Here is a 14,910-nt window from a genome sequence, read left to right on the forward strand (position 1 = left end):
CAGAGAGGGATAGAGAGTTAGAAACATCGATGAGAGAGAAACATCACCAGTTGCCTCCTGCACACCCCCTACTGGGGATGTGCCCGCAACCAAGGTACATGCAGACCGATGCTCTATCCACTGAGCCAAACCGGTTTTAGCAAGTTGTTGCTCTTTAAATCCCCCCCCCCCCCCGCAAAAAAAACCCAGGACTCTTAATAATCACTGTACCATTCCAGGTACACAGGAGACCCTCAATAAATATTTGCTTCATCAATGAAAGAATGAGAGACAGAAGGGATAAATACCCCACTGTGCATGGAGAAAAGACTTCAAAGCTGACGCAGTCTACAAGTAGGAGAGTCTTGAAACAATCGTCTCCATCACTCTGTCCCCTCCCGCACTCCTGGCGGATTCCATCCGAGGAGGGGGAAGGAGCAGCCCCGGGCGCTAGAGACCCTCGCCCAGTGCCTCTCCCATCGCCCCAGTGCGGGCTCCTAGCACCCAGCCTGGGATCTGAAGGGATGGGGCCTGGGGGGCCGCCAAGGGCAGGGTCGGGGGAGGAGCTCGGAGAACGGAGGGTAGGTGCGGGAGGGGCGGGGAGAGGGGGTGCGGGGAATGACGGCAGCAGGCACCCCGGCGGAGCGGGGCGGGGGCCGGGACGTCTGGCCAGGCTGCGGCGGAGCGCGCGGCCAGCGCTGCGGAAGGCGGCGGCTCGCTCGCTGGAACGGGCACATCCCGCTGCAGGCGCCGGCGGGGACGGCCGCGCCGCCTCCCGCACCCGCACCCGGGCCCGGTCAGCCCTGCACCGCCCCGCGCTCCCGGACCCACCGCGCCGCCCGCCCGGCGCTGGGGGCCCTGCAGCCCGCGCCCGCTCCGCCTCCGCGCTCCGCCCGCAGCCCGGCCCCGTGCCACCCGCCTCGACGGGCCCGGGCCGGGATGGGGTAGCGGCAGCGCCACCAACTCGGGCGATGGGTCGCCCACTAGGCACCCCCCTCCGAGACCTGACCGACCGCGAGCACCGGCGGAGGTGGGTGTGGGCAGGGCAGAGCCACGCTCTGGGGGCGCCTGGGCGATGCGGGGGCGAGGATAGGGTGGGGAAAGGGGGCGCTCTGGAGCCGCTGTGGGCCGTGGGGCGTCCGGGAGAGTTGTTGCCCACACGGGCATTCTGGACAGTCCTTGACTCCCCTCCCCACCCCCAACTCCTGCCACCTCCAGGAGCCCCGCTTGGATGTCTAGCGGATGCCTCAGTGCCTCCTAGCGGACTCGGCGGGGACCATGGCTGCGCTGATGCCCCTCTCCCCTTATCTGAGTCCCACGGTCCTCCTGCTGGTCAGCTGTGACCTGGGCTTTGTGCGAGCAGGTGAGCAGAGGAGGCGGAGGAGGGAGTTAACTAGAGCAAGTCTGCGGGCGGAACCTGTTAACCTGTTCCCATCCTGGACCCTCACAGACCGGCCTCCGTCTCCTGTGAATGTGACAGTCACTCACCTCAGAGCCAACTCGGCCACTGTGTCCTGGGACGTCCCAGAAGGCAACATCGTCATCGGCTACTCCATATCCCAGCAAGTATGCATCACCCTTCTGCTCCCCTAACTTGTGTCCTTGGATCTCTGAATATCCTGCCCCCCTACCCCCACCCCCAGCTCCCTGCCGGCAGCCGGAGAAGCTGGGAGCTGGTGTGCCCTGGCTCCAGCTGCCCTTTCCACCACACTCCCTCGGCTTTGGGTGTTCAGGAGTGCTGGGTGAGCCTGTGGCCTGCGAGTGAGGTGAGGCTGCCCTTCCCTCCCTCTCTCTCTCTCTCTCTCTCTCTCTCTCTCTCTCTCTCTCTCTCTCTCTCTCTCTCATTGTCTTTCTGAAGCGACAGAACGGCCCGGGACAGCGGGTGATCCGGGAGGTGAACACCACCACTCGGGCCTGCGCCCTCTGGGGCCTGGCTGAAGACAGCGACTACACGGTGCAGGTCAGGAGCATCGGCCTTCGAGGGGAGAGCCCCCCGGGGCCCCGGGTGCACTTCCGAACTCTCAAGGGTTCAGACCGGCTGCCTTCCAACAGCTCGAGCCCAGGTGAGAGTCTGTTGCCCCCCACTCCCTAAAGCTTTGCATTCTCCGGCTTTGTATCCAGACTTAGGCCTCTTGTTTGTTTCTCCAAAGCAAGCAACAGTCTAGCTTAGATGAAGAGAAGGATGATTTAATGGGTTGTGCTGCCAGGAAAGGAAGGAAGACAGGCTGGCAGGCGATTGGGCGTACACAGGCTGTTAATGAATCCTTTGGAGGAAGGGCTTTTAAGCTCCCTTTTTACCCAACCTCAGTTCACAGCGGCTGCAGCTTGCATGCGCAAGTGCCTGACCTGTAGCCTTCCTGCTTGTTGGACCTGTGACCCCTTGTCCATCAAGAGCTTCCCAGCGAGAGGCTACCAGGGGCAATGCTGGGATGGGCCTGCCCTGGCTCTAATCCTCAGTATCTCCATCCTTGACTGTCTGAGTAGACATACCTCTCTAGCTACCTCCACGCCCAGAGGCTGTGTCCTTCCTTCTCAGGTGACATCACAGTGGAAGGTCTGGATGGAGAGCGACCACTGCAGACAGGGGAAGTGGTCATCATTGTGGTGGTGCTGCTCATGTGGGCTGGTGAGTACCGTATTTTTCGGACCATAAGATGCTCCAGACCATAAGACGCACCAGTTTTTAGAGAAGGGAAATGAAGAAAAAAAGATTCTGAAACAAATAGTGTCCTAAAATATTTTATGTGCATTAAAACCCAACATCACAGTCATAAACACATGTAATCAACCCTGTAAAGTAAACAGCAGCATTTAGAACCATTTTAGAGCCGGGCAAGCACACAGACCACACAGAGCTGGGCAAGTAAAAAAACTTTTTTTTAAAAGTATATGAGTAGGCTATATTTGGACCATAAGACGCAGGGACTTTCCCCCCCCCCCACTTCTGGGGGCGAAAAAGTGCGTCTTATGGTCCGAAAAATACGGTAAGCAGCTGCTGGACAGGGGACCAATGATTGAGGGAATGGAGCTCAGTGAAGGTGGGAGGTGGCGAAGGTTGCTGGGAGAAAAGGGGGTGAGAGAAATGGAGTCGGAAGATGCTCAGTTGAGAGGGGTTAGCAGAAATTTGAAGAGAGGGAGAGCAGGCTATGGGGAGCCCAGAGAGGAAGACTAAGAGGGGTGGGGGTGCTTGTGCATGGGCACCAGGAACTCAAAGATTTTCTTCTCCGATTCTCCATCCGCTGTGGGCATCTCACTGCCCTTTGAGGGTGTGAGTGGGGAGGTTGGGATCAAGGCTCAGAGTGTATTGTTCTGTTTCAGCTGTAATCGGGCTGTTCTGCCGTCAGTACGATATCATCAAGGACAACGACTCCAATAACAACCCCAAGGAGAAGGGGAAGGGGCCAGAGCAGAGTCCTCAGGGAAGGCCAGTGGGGACAAGACAGGTGAGGTGGGGCCCGTGAGGGAGGGAAGGGCGATATTTTTGCCTCTGGGAGCAGTCAGGGAAAAGGGAGAAAGGCAAGGAGGGACAGGAAAAATCCCAGTGGGAATTTGGGATGGAGGTGGTATTTCCTTCCAGAAATGTAGAGACTCAAGTCATTTTCATTCACAGAAAAAGTCACCATCTATCAACACCATAGACGTATGAGTGAAGAACCAGAACCAGAAGAGAGACGTACTAACAACCTGGGCATGGGGCTGGGGTCAGGGAGAGCCTAAGATGGTGGTCAGCCCAGGACTGAAGGATCCCACAGTATCCCAGAAGATAATGACACTCCCAAAATCTCAGGCCTGGTACCCATCCTCTTTCCACTGTGAACAGGGCCAGAAGGTAGGTCTGTGAGGGTCTGTGCCCCTGGACTTGGGGAGAGGATATCAGGTGGGGTATGTCTTTCCATCCCCCAGGTCCAGGGGAGAATCACTTGTTCAACTCTATCCCATTAGGTCCCAAATGGAGCCCCCAAGTCCCTTATATCAGGACTCTCAGCATTCCCTGCTGCCCCCACATCTTGCCTCTGGGTCTCAGAGAGGGGTTTCTGTAGGTACTCCCCCTCTCCCAGCAAATAAATAATGACAGACACTGCACTGCACTACTCCAATGTCTTCCATGGAGCCTCAGGTGCTCCCCCTCTCACTTGGTAGCACCCCCAGCTGCTGGTGATCCCACTCCTTGGACATTTTTCCAATAAAGGTTCTTGGACAAAATGGAACTGACTGTATAGTATGCTGAAGACGTTTCCCCATCTTCTCTCCTCTGACTACAAGGGCCCTTCACACTACCACCAACTCTCATTTTAAAGTGTTTTCTTTGATTCTCCAGCCTGGGATGGGTGGAGAGAGGCCAGGAAGAGGTATAGGAAGCTAGAGCTCCTTTTGCTTTATTGGGCAAGGAAGGGGAGAAGGAAAGAAGAGGATATAAATTCTTCCTGTACCAGTGGAAACTAAAGTTATATCACACAAGAGGGCCAGTAGCCTTGTTATCTTCACATCAGCAGCTCAGCTCCTCACCATTTATTCCTGTGACTCCCCCATCAAACCTGAGCTAGTTTGCAGAAAAGGACTGAACAGTGTCTTGGGACAAACGGAAGAGCAGCTACACTGATGGATCCCTCCGTGCTCCATGCTCCTCCTGTGCATTCCTGTGCCTGTTCTTCCCTGTCCTTGCTTTCCCTTATGTCTCTGTCTCTGTTGACTGAGTCAAGTTCAATTAATAACTGTAAAGCACAAATGACGTCATGTTCATTCGCTGCCACCATATCCAGAGGAGGATTCTGGAAATAAAGTTGAAGGGATCAAACTCCCCTGTCAAAAGAATTCTAATTTGGGCTCTAGCACCCATTTGTTTCCTATGAAAACAGGGACTCTTTCCTAAGTTCCAATTGGTTGGCACCAGTGAAATCCAAGTTGACATTTGTAACCACTGTGGGGGAAAGGCTTAGAACCCAGAATCTGTCTGAGAAGCATATGCTACGAGAAGGCAGGTTACAGGTCTTCTCAACTCCAGATCTTTCCAGGGAAGGCTTATGAATAACTCTCCTTTTCTGAATCTTGATCTCTCCCTGGGATGTTACAAGAAAATAAACCAACAATTCTGAAAGAGACCCTGATCCAAATAAAGATCAAGAAGTCAATATATTTTCTACTAAACCAATCTCCAACCCCAGGGATGGAAAGACAACCTTAGCCTATGAGATGAGCCCATTTCTGGTTTGCTCTCCACCCTGAACCAGGAAAGCATCCTGATCTAATCAGAAGTCTTCACTCCACCACTACTCAGTTTGGAAGCAGGTCACCTCACCTCTCCCTGGCCACCGGTTCCAAAACATTCATCTCTCAGACTGGACACATCATTTCTTGGATGGGAGAGCCATGGGGTATAGTGGCATGGAGATAGGGAATCAGGAGTTGATAAGGAATAGAAAGGGTGCTCCAATGTGCCAGGTCTAGGTCGAATCCCAGTTCCATCCTTAACTGACTGTGCTGTAAAATAGGACTAATAATGCTATTCCCTCAAAAGGTGGCTTTGAGCTTAAATGAGATAATGCATGTACAACCCCTTTGCTCTGTAAGCCCGGCAAACACACACTGAGTATTCCCTGTTAGCTATCGTTATGAGCCTTGTGGTCCCGTGCAAGTCACATAATGCATTTGGATTCAATTCCGTCAACTGTAAAAGGTCTAGAAGAGCAACTGCCCTGCTTTCCTTCAGGGCTGCGAGGATTAAAAGAAAGCATTCAGCCCGGTTTACGTACATCAGAGAGCGAGAGAGGCTGCGATTACATAGACCTCGGTTTGCAGCAGGCTCGGGAGCTCGGCTGGAGCTTGAATGCAGGCAGCGACGGGATTGGTGACGGAGAGGATTCATCCAGTTCTCACCGGGTCCCGCCCTAAAGCTCACTGCGCCTGCGCACGTTCTGTCCGCTTCGCCCCGAACCTACGTGGTGACTTTGCGACGTGCGGTGCGCCCCGGGCGCGTTTGCGTCAGCGGCGTCGCTGAGGCTGCGTGACGGGTTGTCCAGGTAACCGCCGGAGTTGTCGCCGTCCGGTGGCATCTGAGAGAGAGAGACAGGTGTTCGTCATGCAGCTGAAGCACCTGAGAACCCTGCTGAGCCCTCAGGTGAGGAGTTGCGTGCTTCGTCCCTCCCCCGCCCGTCTTAACACCCCAGGAGAAGCGGGGGACTGACGTTTAATCGTGCCGAGTGCCTACTGTGTGCAGAAGACCGACGGCAGTTCGCGACTCGGCTGCGTCCATGCTGTCCATCCAGTCCAGTAGGCGAGATGGAGCGCTAGCCACTGCGGCTTGCATTGCGTGTCGCTGAGCATCCGTTTTGTACCAGGCCCCGTGCTGGGGCTCCGAGGGATCCAGAACTAGCTGCCATTGCATTCCTGCCTTCAAAAGGCTCCTGCGCCTGTAAACAATGAACATAAACCCACACGGAATTAAATAAGCGCTCTCAGTGCAAGCCCCCGCCTGAGAGGGAGTGCAGCAGTCCGCGCCGTGCGTTCTCATGGTGCGGGTAGATCTCTGATCCACAAGAGGCTGGGTACTGGGGGAGGAACCCTGAAGGCTGGGTTTAGGGGTTAGAAAACCAGAATTCAAGTCCTAGCGACACCACTTCTTTATTATTTATTTATTTACTTATTTATTTATCTATTTTAAAGTATATTTTATTGATTTTTTTACAGAGAGAAAGGGAGAGGAATAGAGAGTTAGGAACATCGATGAGAGAGAAACATCAATCAGCTGCCTTCTGCACACCCCCTATTGGGGATGTGCCCACAACCAAGGTACAAGTGCTTGACCGGAATCAAACCAGGGCCCCTTCAGTTCCCAGGCCAACGCTCTATCCACTGAGCCAAAAAACGGTTTGAGCTACCACCACTACTTTACTTTAAATAAATGTCTACCTCAGACTTTAGCCCTTATCACACAGTCTCTCTCAGCATTCCTTCTAATAGCAACCTTAGGAGATCTGGGAAGAGGTAAAGGAGGTAATAGACACAAAAGAGCATTGTAAACTGAAAAGCAGTGTAAAAAAAATGGATAGACAGGAGAGAAGGACGTTCAAAATTCAAAGAAGAAAATACAAAACTAATAAGAACAATATCTGTCGTAACTTAATGTTTAATAAGCATAAGTAAAGAAGTTGGGATTGTGGCTTATGAAGTCATACATACATGGATTTACATCTTGGTTCTGTCACTTACCAATTGTCTATGTAATGGTGAGCAAATTACTTAACCTCCTCGTGTCTCAGTTTCCCCTGTAAAAGACGCATGATAATGGCATCTACCTCAGTGTTCTGAGGTAAAACAAGATAATGAAAATCAAGCACTTATCAAAATGCCCAGTCTATGGTAAGCACTTGTTAAAGGTTAGCTATTATTGTTCTATCTCCTCATAACAACCCTGTCAAGTACATATTACAGAGAAAAGAGGATTAATTATTGAAACCAGGAAGGCTTAACAGAGGACTGACATTAGGAGAATAGAAGCAAATTAGAACAAAAGAAAGATGTGCCTAGCCCTGGCCAGGGTGGCTCAGTTGGTTGGAGTGTCATCCTACACACCAAGAGATGGCGGGTTCAATTCCCCGTCAGGGCACATACCCAGGTTATGGGTTCAATCTCTAATTGGGGGTACATGCAGGAGGCAGCCAATCAATGTTTCTCTCTCACATTGATGTTTCTCCTTTCAAATCAAATCAATAAAGTCAAATTAAAGAGAGAGAGACAGATGTGCCCTTTGCTCAGTAAACTGGCCCCTGAGTCAGTAATTTAAATTTTTCTTTACCTTAATGGAATAATTGGAAGTAAAATCTTCCTTCAATTTTACAAAGTAAAATGATGTCACACTGCAGGAGAGGGCTGAATGCCCAGGTTTGGAAAAAATGACAAAGGAAGATGATAGACAACAATTGTTGAGGAGCCCTCAGCCCTTCTAACATAATTTAATCAAGAGATGGAGGGCCCTGACCAGTTTGGCTCAGTGGATAGAGTGATGGCCTGCAGACTCAAGGGTTCCAGGTTCAATTCCAGTCAAGGGCATGTACCATGGCTATGTCCCTGTACCCCGTGGGAGAGTGCAGAAGGCAACCGATCAATGATTCTCTCCCATCACTGATGTTTCTCCTTTCCTCTCTGAAATCAGTAAAAACGTAATTTTTTAAAATAAAGTTTTTGAAAAAGAGTTGGAGGATGATACTAGTGGTGGTGTGGCTATTTTCTGACTGGTGTGAGGATTTTGATGGGGGGAAAAAACATCTGACTTTGGAGGTAACTGGACTAGAAATGAAAAGTAACTGTTTTAAGGCAGCACTGTATACAGCTCAAGTAATTAATCAATTGAAGCAGAAACTAAGTTTTTTATTTCAAGAAGGAAAATCCTTAGTGCAGCATTGTAGAGGACCAGGCTGGTGGCGGGAGGGACAGATCTGACAAGAATAACTCACTGGGAGATGAGCACTTCTAATATGGGCTTCGGTGAAGTAGATAGTTAAGGGAAAACAAAAAACAAGGTGGCATTGCGCATCCCAAGTCTCAACTCTGATTCTTTTACTCCCTATTCCAGAAGTTTTATTATCTCCCCCTTTCCTACCAAAAATTCTGGTTTTGAAGATCCTTCTTTAACTGGCCTCAGTCTGTTTCTCCTCAATTTTGCTATTTACAAGACAGTTTTGGCTCAATTAAATTACCATTACTTGACCATGCTTGCCTTTGCTCATGCCATTTCTCCTACCTAAGATAATTTGTCCACTCAGCTGCATCCATTCTTCAAAGCGTAGTGTTGATCGTATAAACAAATTATCTCAGGCTTCTACAAACTATTATAGTGATTTGTACATACCTCAGTTATGGGACTTTTCCCTTCTTGTCTTTTCACATCTTTTTAGATCCTGGGCCAGAGACCATGTTTTGGTCATTGGCTCCCTCTCAGCCTCTGGCCAGGTGCCTTTCTCAGTGAGATATTCAGAAAATATTAATTGAATAAATGGCTGAAGACCAAAACTTAGGTCAACTGAATTTATTTCAAAGGGGACAAGACCATTGCAAGGACATGGGTACAGTTGACTAAGCATATCACTTCTTATATGGGTTTCTAGAAGCACCTTGTTCCCACAGTCTAGGGTTTTATGGCCTTGGAGACCAGATGGGTCAAGTGCGTCTCTTTGCTTTAAGGAAAATTGATAAGCGCCACACTCGAAGTAATGGAATTAGAAATGCTTTTGGCATTCTAGATCAGCACTTAAATTTATTTTTGCCTCTGCAGGATGGAGCTGCAAAGGTGACCTGCATGGCTTGGTCCCAGAACAATGCCAAATTTGCTGTCTGCACAGTGGACCGAGTGGTATTGCTATATGATGAACACGGGGAGAGGAGAGATAAATTCTCCACCAAACCAGCTGACATGAAGGTGAAGCGTACTCATGTGTACCTTAACCTGTTGATGGGCCTTAGGAACCCACTTCCTGGCCATTGGCAGAGAAATGGGCCTGCCCTTTCATTTCTCAGTATAAATCCCTCAAGTTCATTCCAGTCACACATGCACCCCTCCCTCTCTTTTCCCTTTCACATATTCTCATTACTTTTTTCTTTTTAACTCTTAGTATGGCAGAAAGAGCTATATGGTGAAGGGCATGGCGTTTTCTCCTGATTCCACTAAAATTGCCGTAGGACAGACAGACAACATCATCTATGTGTACAAAATTGGAGAAGATTGGTAAGGATAGCGATTGGGAGAAGGGAGTGACTCAGAGAAGATGGGAAAGGCAGGAGGAACTGCCTCACTGGGGAGGGAGAATAGAGAGGATGAAGGCCGAACTGTGGCATGGAAGGCAGAGTCTGTTTTTGCTTCTCTGACTTTGCCGGCCCCCTGTGTCCTTTGGTCCCATCCCTGGAGGAATCAGTCTAAGTCAATGGTTGGCAAACTCATTAGTCAACAGAGCCAAATATCAGCAGTATAATGATTGAAATTTCTTTCGAGAGCCAGATTTTTAAAACTTAAACTATATAAGTAGGTACATTGTTATTAACTTAATTAGGGTACTTCTAAGCTGGCCTTTGCTAAATATTCAAGGGGCCAAAGAACCACATGTGGCTCGTGAGCCATAGTTTGCCAACCACTGGTCTAAGTCAACAAGGAGGCCCTGTAAGGTCCTGGGGAGCCCTGGATGATTGTTCCAGAGCTACTCACGCTCCCTCTTATGCCTCTTTTCAAGGCACCTGTGGAGTGGCAGGAACATATCTGCTCCCTCTTCCCTTCCCCTAGCATTATTTGTACCAATATATCTATGGAAATGGTTTTTAATATGCTTTTCTTCCTTCTATTTGGCAGGGGTGACAAGAAAGTCATCTGTAACAAGTTCATCCAGACGGTAAAGTTCTGACCAGTCCCTGGGAGATGAGGATGAACAAACATGTATCAGTATACCTGCTTACAAATACAACCAGGAGTTGCTTTTTTTTTTTTTTTTTTTTTTTTTTAACATCTATATCTGACTTTTCCTACTGCATGGATGGTGCTACCTGGCTGTTCATCCTCATCTGCTTTCCTCCTCAGAGCCCAGTTGTGTCTCCTCTTCTCCTTCCCATAGGCGATTGTGGTGGTGGCATTAGCCAAGGTGTCCAGGCAGTTCAGATTTATGCTATGGTAAATGTGCTAACCCTCATAGAAGTGATTATCCTTTCATCCTTTCTTTCTTACAGAGTGCTGTTACTTGTCTGCAGTGGCCAATGGAGTACATCATTGTCTTTGGATTGGCTGAAGGGAAGGTAAAGGAGAGAAGAGAACCACAGGAAAGGTTGGGGGTGGGGATAATTGTTATGAAGAAAGAAATATGGTTAATCTCCTTTAGGGTTGAGTTGTGTGCTGGGGGAAAATGCAAAGGGACCAGTTTTTTTCTTTTTCTTTCCTTAGGACGTGGGCGAAATTGAAAGTACCCTAACCAGACTTGTGTCCATTCTTCCAATTTCAGGTTCGTTTAGCAAACACTAAAACTAATAAGTCATCTACCATCTATGGGACAGATTCCTACGTGGTGTCACTTACAACAAAGTGAGTAAGGCGAGTGGTATCCCAAGGGTTTGGAAATGGTAGGAAAAAGCTGTGGCGAAGTCTGGACTGGGAGACCAGAGGATGAAAGATGGGGAAGATTGGGTGCAGGAACCACAGGCAGGGCAGTGTTTGACAAAGAAAGGGGGATTTCTTGATAAGACAGAGTATTCTAATCTTTTCCTGTATTTCTCTCCTTTTTTTTTCTTTTCCCCTTTTTCAGTTGCTCTGGGAAAGGAATTCTCTCTGGTCATGCCGATGGCACTATTGTTAGGTATTTCTTGGAAGACGTAGGGTCTGGAGAGTCACAGGTATGAATAAAGGATGCTCTGGGGAAGGGAAGGAAGTCCCAAGAGCCCTCCTAGAGGAGGCTGGACATTCAGGGATTTGGGTGGAGGTGCCAGGGAAGGAGGTTAGAGAAATAAGACCTCAGCGGGAGAGACAGTTGGATGTGGCCACAGGAGGATTTATGTTTAGGAGGCCAGAGCTTAATATTTATGGGAAAAGGTGAGTCAGGTGGAAGGGACTTGGAGACGAAAGGAAATAAAGACTCTGGGAGTAATGAAAAGTGAAAATTATTCTCATTATATAAAAAATATGTAATGTATATAAACTTATAGAAGAAAGACTTATTTACTTTCAAGAGGGAAAAGGTAAAAAGAATGTTTATGTTTTACTCTAGTTCTCTTTGGTTTGAATCATTTACATTAAGAATTACTTATGTAATAATTCAATGTTTCCATCCTAAAATAAATAATAAAAAAGGAGCCATAGCTCCCTGTGGTTGGTTAATGCGTAGGACATCTCCCTTTGGGGACCTTATTAGGTACACAGTAAACATCTCCAACATGTAAGTGTTTTGAGGGTTCTTCTTCACAAGGTCAATAGGTGTGTACATATGTGTCATATATATGTATGTGTGCATATAAGACAGAAAGACAATATGTGAAGTCTCAGGGTTAGGATGTGCTGGGAGAAAGATTTCTGCAGAGTAAGATGATCAGAGTGAGTGTGTCCGGTGCTCTGAATGAGATATTTCTGGTGGAGTCCCCAGAGTCAGAGTGTTGGAACTCTCTCCTTCTATCTTAGGGGAAGTTGATTAACCATCCGTGCCCACCCTATGCCTTGGCTTGGGCTACCAACAGCATCGTGGCTGCAGGCTGTGACCGGAGGATTGTGGCCTACGGAAAGGAAGGCCATGTGCTCCAAACGTTTGACTATAGCCGGGATCCTCAGGAGCGAGAGTTTACCACCGCTGCTACAAGTCCCGGGGGCCAGTCTGTTGTGCTGGGAAGCTATGACAGGTGGGTCCCCCTTCCAGCTGCACCTTCTGCCTACCTCCCCTGTGTATCTTTGCCGTAGTCCAGTTTTCCTCAACCAGAGTGGCAGACTGGATCACAGTCAAATGCATGTTGAAAGAGACTCTCAGGTTTTAATTTACACATTTCCTCTTCTGCTCCATCCAAAATGCACATGCTCTGTTGTGTCTCTCTGCTTCCCTTAGCATTCCACAGTGGAATGTATTTCCACTTGTCTTCCCATCACCTCTTTTTAGACCACTGGCTTAGTGTTTATCACATTGTATTATACTTTAGAGTTTGTATCTTTCTGGCTAAATTGAAGAGCCCTTATTCTTTTTTTCTTTCTTTCTTTCTTTTTTTCTTTAATCTCCAGTGACTAGGTTAACATCTAGCACATAATATATGCTCAAATTGTTTTATGAATGAATGATGCAACAGTAGATAAACAAGAAGAGTCTGGGTCCCATCACTTTCTTATAGTGCTTTTAACCCCAGCTTTGTCAGTCCTGTCTTTCTATACCCTTCAATTTTGTGACTCTTCCTGTTCCTTTTTTTCTTCCCTAACTATTATCATTTCTCCCGCACCCCATATTTCTCTACTGCTAACAGCTTATTTTTCTCACCAGCTATAATCTCCTTTTGTTTTCCCCCGTCCCATCACTCTTATTCCATTTTACTTTTATCTGATTTTCCCAACTTACTTCCTTTGAACCTTTTCTCCTACTAGCTTGTCTGTTCTTTTTCGTGTCTTCTCTGATTTAGCAAGACCAATTTCCTTCAGATACCAGCCACTTCCACTCCTTTTCTCATCCCCCATCTCTTCTAAAAGCCACATACTTTATTTCAGACTTCGGGTGCTCAACTGGAGCCCTCGGAGAAGCATCTGGGAAGAGGCAAAGCCCAAGGAGATTGCCAACTTATACACCGTCACTGCCTTGGCCTGGAAGCGGGATGGCTCACGACTCTGTGCAGTATGCTACTCAGTCAGCCCTTTCTGTACTGGCGATGTTCTCCAAACTGTGGAAAAGCCTGCCTTGTCCTAAAGCGCTCTCCTGACAGTAGAGAACCTCCTCTTCCCTTCTGACCCCAGCCCCAAAATCCGACGTCACAGACAGGAAAGAGAAATGCATACTTTATTGGAGGCCAAAAGAGCTGTATAGACAGAGCAGAATTCTCCCTTACCTCCCATCACTATGCCCTTGAGTTCGAGTTTGCCAACTCTTTTCTAGCTGGGACATCCCAAACCTACCCACTTCCCTAGGTTTTATTTTATTTTTTTTGTTTTAAAATGTACTTTATTGAATTTTTATAGAGAGGAAGAGAGAGGGAGAGTTAGAAACATTGATGAGAGAGAAATATCAATCAGCTGCCTCCTGCACACCTCCCACTGGGAATGTGCTTGCAACCAAGGTACATGCCCTTGACCGGAATTGAACCCGGGACCCTTGAATCCTCAGGCCAACGCTCTATCCACTGAGCCAAACCAGTTAGGGCTTCCCTAGGTTTTAGAACCTAAGTTGTGAAGGTGTCTCTAGATACCTTCCCATGCCTGGGTCCATGTGTGCTCTTTATGCTGTCACTTTCCTTCCTAGGGCACACTGTGTGGGGGAGTGGAACAGTTTGACTGCTGCCTCCGGAGGAGCATCTATAAGAACAAGTTTGAATTGACGTATGTGGGACCTAGCCAGGTAAGCTGCTGAAAGCCTGCCACTCCAAGATCTTGCCATGGCTCACTCATCCTTGGATTACTTCCCTGCCTTCTGGCCACAGCCACAGTATCAAATTTATCCTCCAGCAGAGTTTTTCTGGGAATAGAATATGTTGGGACAGCTCTCTGGCAACTTTACTGAAATAGTTCTTTCAGTTTATTATAAGAAAAGGTTTAAACATCAGGCTTACGGGGTATGGAGATTGCCACCTACACCTTCCTCGTTTAGCCGGGACCGGTTTAGCTCAATGGATAGAGCGTCGGCTTGGGGACTGAAGGGTCCCGGGTTCGATTCCAGTCAAGGGCATGTACCTTGGTTGCGGGCACATCCCCAGTAGGGGGTGTGCAAGAGGCAGCTGATCAATGACTCTCATCGATGTTTCTAACTCTCTATCTCTCTCCCTTCCTCTCTGTAAACAAAATCAATAAAAATATATTAAAAAAAAAACAAAAAACTTCACTACCTAGCTGATGTCAACTGGTGAAGTTGATAAGTAGGAGTATAAGGGTACATTCTGATGTTTTAGAGCACATGTGTCAAACACAAGGCCCGCGGGCCAAATCCGTCCCACCAGGCCTTGCAATGTGGCCCGCACCGCGCTGTCTTCACTGCACTCCGCTGCATTTCCATCACAATGACAGTTTATGACTGTTCAGTAAACCATTTGGCCCACGATTTAGGCTGGATTTTAGATTTTGGCCCCTTCTCAGATTGAGTTCGACACCCCTATTTTAGAGCCTCTGAGCTCACTGTGTATGATGTTGCAAGTTAATTTCTTAGTTCCCTAGCCTGCTTTTTTCTTTTCTCTACCTTAATCTTCCTTTTTTCTTTTAAATGTATTTTTATTGATTCAGAGAGGAAGGGAGAAGAA

The 14,910-nt window shown here is 48.2% G+C and overlaps 2 protein-coding genes across 4 annotated transcripts in view; both read left to right on the forward strand.

Moving 5' to 3' along the window:
* The first annotated feature begins 605 nt into the window (after positions 1-605).
* FNDC4 (fibronectin type III domain containing 4) lies at positions 606-4,187 on the forward strand. 3 transcript variants are annotated; one of them, XM_036434920.2, is made up of 7 exons: positions 608-1,009; positions 1,198-1,342; positions 1,430-1,545; positions 1,844-2,042; positions 2,516-2,605; positions 3,298-3,422; positions 3,590-4,187. In XM_036434920.2, the coding sequence occupies exons 2-7, from the start codon at positions 1,222-1,224 to the stop codon at positions 3,623-3,625; spliced, it is 687 nt and encodes a 228-aa protein (XP_036290813.1). In that variant the 5' UTR covers positions 608-1,009; positions 1,198-1,221; the 3' UTR covers positions 3,626-4,187. The 3 variants fall into 3 exon arrangements, with proteins under 3 accessions (XP_036290816.1, XP_036290813.1, XP_036290812.1); XM_036434919.2 differs by having other exon boundaries at positions 609-1,009; positions 1,838-2,042; XM_036434923.2 differs by lacking the exon at positions 2,516-2,605 and having other exon boundaries at positions 606-1,009; positions 1,838-2,042.
* Positions 4,188-5,935: 1,748 nt separating this feature from the next.
* IFT172 (intraflagellar transport 172) overlaps positions 5,936-14,910 on the forward strand; it is a 35,755-nt gene continuing 26,780 nt past the window's right edge. Inside the window, exons 1-10 of the mRNA XM_036434914.1 lie at positions 5,936-6,094; positions 9,248-9,391; positions 9,585-9,697; positions 10,313-10,352; positions 10,684-10,749; positions 10,953-11,032; positions 11,253-11,340; positions 12,119-12,333; positions 13,178-13,301; positions 13,923-14,018. Coding sequence (XP_036290807.1) covers positions 6,056-6,094; positions 9,248-9,391; positions 9,585-9,697; positions 10,313-10,352; positions 10,684-10,749; positions 10,953-11,032; positions 11,253-11,340; positions 12,119-12,333; positions 13,178-13,301; positions 13,923-14,018 — 1,005 coding nt within the window. The 5' untranslated portion in view covers positions 5,936-6,055. The remainder of the gene's footprint in view (positions 6,095-9,247; positions 9,392-9,584; positions 9,698-10,312; positions 10,353-10,683; positions 10,750-10,952; positions 11,033-11,252; positions 11,341-12,118; positions 12,334-13,177; positions 13,302-13,922; positions 14,019-14,910) is intronic.

Source organism: Pipistrellus kuhlii, unplaced genomic scaffold (genome assembly GCF_014108245.1).
Source record: "Pipistrellus kuhlii isolate mPipKuh1 unplaced genomic scaffold, mPipKuh1.p scaffold_m20_p_13, whole genome shotgun sequence".
NCBI classification, from domain to species: Eukaryota; Metazoa; Chordata; class Mammalia; order Chiroptera; family Vespertilionidae; genus Pipistrellus; species Pipistrellus kuhlii.

What these genes read in the sequence shown, in the direction of transcription:
- FNDC4 (XM_036434919.2), top strand. Translation starts at nt 1,222, where the DNA reads ATGCCTCAGTGCCTCCTAGCGGACTCGGCGGGGACCATGGCTGCGCTG. An exon ending in CCTGGGCTTTGTGCGAGCAG is followed by an intron (nt 1,343 to 1,429) that starts GTGAGCAGAGGA and finishes GGACCCTCACAG; the next exon opens with ACCGGCCTCCGTCTCCTGTG. An exon ending in GGTGCTGCTCATGTGGGCTG is followed by an intron (nt 2,606 to 3,297) that starts GTGAGTACCGTA and finishes GTTCTGTTTCAG; the next exon opens with CTGTAATCGGGCTGTTCTGC.